Source organism: Elephantulus edwardii, unplaced genomic scaffold, assembly GCF_000299155.1.
Source record: "Elephantulus edwardii isolate Elephantulus edwardi_28Jun2011 unplaced genomic scaffold, EleEdw1.0 scaffold00086, whole genome shotgun sequence".
In the NCBI taxonomy this organism is placed as follows: Eukaryota; Metazoa; Chordata; class Mammalia; order Macroscelidea; family Macroscelididae; genus Elephantulus; species Elephantulus edwardii.
In genome coordinates, this window is record NW_006399836.1 from 7621190 (window position 1) to 7626154 (window position 4965).

The 4965-nt window shown below is 53.6% G+C and overlaps 1 protein-coding gene across 1 annotated transcript in view; it reads right to left on the minus strand.

Annotated features, from left to right (window-relative positions):
* Window positions 1-4807: 4807 nt before the first annotated feature.
* CBY1 (chibby homolog 1 (Drosophila)) overlaps window positions 4808-4965 on the minus strand; it is a 4012-nt gene continuing 3854 nt past the window's right edge. The window contains exon 4 of the mRNA XM_006890118.1: window positions 4808-4888. Coding sequence (XP_006890180.1) covers window positions 4808-4888 — 81 coding nt within the window. The remainder of the gene's footprint in view (window positions 4889-4965) is intronic.

Below are 4965 nucleotides of genomic sequence, written 5' to 3' on the forward strand. Positions count from 1 at the left end.
AAGCCCCATCATCTTAGAGGCTTAGAGAAACTCGCGCGACCTCAGCACTGGCTCTCTTTTTGGGATGCCCGCTTTCCAGCTACACCACAGCTGACAGTGTCCAGTGCTCCCCAGTGTCTGCAGAACTGACCTCACGTATCTACAGTCCCGTGAGTCACTCCCCTGAGGGGTCTCAGTGTCTGGGAGACCTTCCAGTGGACCACCAAAGTCAAGGGACACAGAGGAGGGAGGGAAACTGAACAGAGGCTGTGGAGGTTGGAAATCATGGATTTATACTGCAAGGAATGAATTACGAATACAGCTTCCCTCAGCTCACTGTTGGATTGGTTTTGACTCTGTGACTTGCCATTGGGTTTCTGTGGCTGTAAACTGCCGGAGATGCACACATCATGCAGCTTATAAGGGACGACACCCCAGGAGCTCCCTCTGTTCGAGGACAGCCTTGGAAGCCTTACTGGGCAGTCTGCTCAGTCCTGGCTCTCTGGGAGTCCCAATCCACTTGCTGTCGATGGGTTTGGGGTTTTTTGTTTGCTTTAGAATGTGAGTAGGTATTAGGAAATGAGAACCAATAAATTTTGTTTAAACTCACAAAAGCAATACATGATTTAAAAGAAAAAAAACCAAAAAAAATAGTGTTTAAGGCTTACAGAGCTCTTTCAGTCATTATAAAATTGCCAACAGATAAGTGTGGGGGGGGGGAAAGAGTAATCACATGACAGAGTATTGAAAGAGTTGGGAGTAGAGATGGCCATGAGAAGGGCGATGAGGACAGAGCCCTGTGGAAGGAGACACTTAGGGGGCACCATGAGGGGTACCTCAAAGGGACAGGTAGCTGCCAGGGAGGAAGGGAGGAGAGCAGGGGAAGGCGGCTTCTTGGAGATTTCCCACCAGAAAGGCCTAGCAGCAGTGAAGAGGAGGCGGAGACTGTCCTGAGGGTGGAAGTCACGGTCAAGGAGACAGGGAAGTGCACCAGCAAGTGGTGCTGCCTCAGGATAGGAGCCAGGTGGCTGCACCCTTTAATGTGCGTGTTCTCAAGCCCCGGGCCCTCCCTCCCCTTCCTCCCCACCTCCAGCCCCAAGTTCATGGTTTCTACCATTCCTGTTACCATCCTGTCAGAATCTGAAACTGATCAGATGTTAAGTGTCAACCCAGCCCCACGGTAACACCGTGCACCGCAGAATGGGACCCTGTGAGCTCCGCTGTGAAGCCAGACTGCCGCCCCACCACCTTGAGGGCCTCCCTCTTTTCTGCTGATCTGCTACTTCACTGAGGATGAGGTAATTCTCCAGACACCAGTCCCCCTAACAGCATTCCTAGAATTATGTGACACCGTCTCCCCACCCTTGACTCCAACAAGCACTGGCTGCTTTTCATTCGGGACAGACGCGGCACAATGTTCCCCCAGCCCCGGGATGGAAAGGCATCATTCGCTTTCATCTTCCTTATCCTGTCCGACTCTTCCCCCTGTGACTTACCTGATCAGACGTGGGTGAGGTCTAGCTGGGATGCCACGGAGATGACTATAACCTATACATCTTCAAGACCCCAGCCCCGCTCAAGCCCACCTGTGCCAATCCATCTTACTGAAGGTCTTCCTCTCTTTCATGGACCCTCAGGTCAGTGGAGGGGATGAATCCCTCTGAGAATCTTGGGAAAGTATAAGCTTCTCCCATAAGAAAGATGCATTTGTCCTCATCTGTCCATGTGCACAAAGACTCCCTTGCTAAGACGTGGACTGTGACCCTTCCTCTGGTCCCTGCCTCAGAGTCAGTACCCGTCCTCACCCCAACACGCCTGTCCTCACACCACCCTGTCCTCACCCGGGCACCCCTGTCCTCACCCGGCACCCCATCCTCACCCTGCCCCCTGTCCTCACACCACCCTGTCTTCACCCTGGTACCCTGTCCTCACCCCAGCACCCCATCCTCACCCCGGCCCCGTCCTCCTCACCTGGCATCCGTGTTCTCACCCAGCACCCCTATCCTCACCCCGGCACCCCGTCCTCACACCCATGGAACTCCCCGTCAGCTCTTCGGAGACAGTTTTTCCTTGTCTGACACTAGGCAGAAACCCCACCCAGTTTGGCTTTTTTTTTTTTTTTATTATTTTTTGTGCATGTACCATCAAATCAGATCTGACTGGTACAGGAGGAAATTGTCCCTCCTTCTCCGGAGAGCATCTGGTGGATTTGAACCGTGTACCTTTGGGATTGCAGTACAGCTTCTTTCCACTAGGCCACCAGAGCTCCCACCATCCAGTTTTTGTGGTGGTGTGTTGACAAGGATAATACCCACTAATATTTACTTGGGTGCCCTGTAAGCAGATCTGGAAAGTGAAAGCTTAGAGGTTATTTGGGGAGGAATTTTGGCCAGAACCTGGAAGAGTAAAAAAGGAAGGTCTTGAAAGAACATGGAATTTCCAAGGGAAAATAAAACAGCCAAAAAGCTTCGTCAGTGGAACAAGGTCAGGGAAGTGAGGTCTGGAGACCCACTGTCCATCGGGTTAGACTTTCATTGACAGAATTCTCCTCGCTGGTCTCACAGCCCACACCTGTCCACCCATCAACACGCAGGACAGGGCCCCGCTTTCAATCCACAGCTGGAATCTGACTGCTTCACTCCCTCTATTGCCAGTTCAGGGAGCTCTGGTGGCTTTAGTGGGAAGGGTTTGTGCTGCCAATGCAAAGGTGAGCGGCTCGAATCCACTAGCTGCTTCCTGCGAGAAAGATAGGCACTCTCCTCCCATCCACGGCCTCTGAAAACCTGCTGGAGGGTCAGCTATGCGTGGATTATGACTTGAAGGGACACAAGATGGTCAGCTCTGGGTTGGTTCTGACTTGACTCAACTGCCACCTCCTTGGTCCCAGCCTTGTGGCCCGAGTCTGTCCTCACCACCCAGCACAGAGGGGAATCCTTGAAAATAACAAAACTCCAAGTGTCTGATGCCATTCTTCTGCTCCAAAGTTCACTTCCCTGTATTTTTTTTTTTTTAAAAAAAAGCTAGTCTGTCTTCTCTACTGCCCAACAGTGCTCGATATTTGGGGTCCCTGGGAGCCACATCAGAGAGACCCCAAGCACAGTCCTCTCCTCAGGCGCCCCCGTACTGGGCCCGCTTCTCCGGCTGAGGATGATGACAAACCAAAGACTTTTCTGCGAACTGGAAATCAGGGTCTGGAATCAGGATGGTGCTCAGTAAGTGCCCGTCCACGCTGCTGTTCTAGGAATAAGCACCTTCTTAAAATGCCTCGGGGTGGGGTGGGGGGAGCCCTGGTGGCACAGTGTTTCAAGCTCTCGGCTGCTAATCGGAACGCTGACGGCTTGGACTCCCCACCTACTCTGTGGGGAGAGCAGCCTGCTTTTGTGACGTCTGCGGGCGGCCTTAGAATCCGTCTGGGCAGTTCATCTCTGTACAGGATCACTGTGAGCCGTGGGCACTGGGGTTAACACTGGTCTCCTCTGCCTCACCGCTGTCAAGGCAAATCTGATCCACAGCTGATGCCGGCGGGATCCTGAGGCTGTAACTTACACCGGAGCTGAGGGCTCACTCATTTCCCCTGTGGTCGCTGGTGGATTTGAACTCTCAGAGAATGCGGCGGCCTCTGGGTTAACAGCTTGCTACAGACTCCTCCATCCGAGCTCCCCTAATGCTCTTCATACTGCACCTCGACTTACACCTGCATATCCTTCCCCAGTCTTCTAGATGAAGCTTTCTCTCCTGCATCAGAAAGGAATGGGAAGGGCGGGGCTCCATTGATACTGTCCTTCTGCCTACCCTGTGGTAGCCTGGAAGGAAGGATGCACCCTGGGCTGTGCCTGAGGCTGCACCAGCTCCTTTTCTTCCCCATGGGCTGTGAAATCAGGCACACTCCCATTCCTCACCCTTGGTGTCCACTCCCACCCCGATTCTGGGAGCTGGACCCCTCATCCGAACTTTGGTTGACCCCCACCTCAATGACCAAGAAAGTCCATTCACACAGATCCAGGCACAAAACCTCCAATGGAAGGGTCCAGCTCCCCCCACCCCAGCCACTTGGTCACCAGGCCAGGCCCAGTTCCAGGTTCCTGAAGGAGGCGGCAGGGGAGACAGTGCCTGTTTCTGTTTCGGGTCGGCCTCTGTCGTGGCCCAGGATGCTGAGATATTCTAAAGGGGTGACATTTCCCCACAATCGTGAAATTCTGCCTCTATCTGAAGCAACGAGAGATCAGTGTTCACGCGCAGAAATGCCTTTTTCTATTCACTCTGGCAACTGAGGGATTTGACATCATTTAATAAAAAATAAATCATGTAAACAAGAAAGCACAAAAAAAAATATAGTGTTGCTGGTGCCTTGCTGAGATGCAAGAGTCTCGGGAGGTTGTGGGTTTGCGGCCCGAGTGCCCTTCAATACCAGGAGAGGGTGGCCTGAAGGACAGAGAATGGGGAGCAATGCCCTTTGGAGACCCACCCCAAACATCAGCATAAGGGGTGATGAGTCCAAGTGCTTCTGTCCACAGTGTCCACTGAGGGTGAATCTGGCGAGGACCCACAGGCTCAGCATCACCACGGACACTCCCGACATGTGGTTCACAGACCCGCACCCTACACGGCCCCCAAGGACACCCTGCCGGCTGCGCTGGGCCTGCACGTCGGCTTCCTCCAGCAAGCTGTCGCTTTCCTGCTGGCAGCCCGAGGGTGCGGTGCCTTCTGACTCCTATTATAGGATGCTCTCACTCCCAGGACCTGCTCCTGGATGAAACCCCACCCCAGACGCATCCCTGTCCCTGCTCAGCGGGCTTCTCCCCCTCTGCTGATGAATCACGTGCGGTCTTCACTTCCTCCTCGGGCCGAGACTCTTCAGCTCATCCAGTTCCTTCTCCATCAGGTGGGATTCGGCAGTGGTCTCCGACAGCTGCAAGGCAAATGGCAGGGGTGTGGGTGTGTGTTGAGAGAGAGAGAGTTCCAGCTGCACCAGCTTTGCAAGGCAAA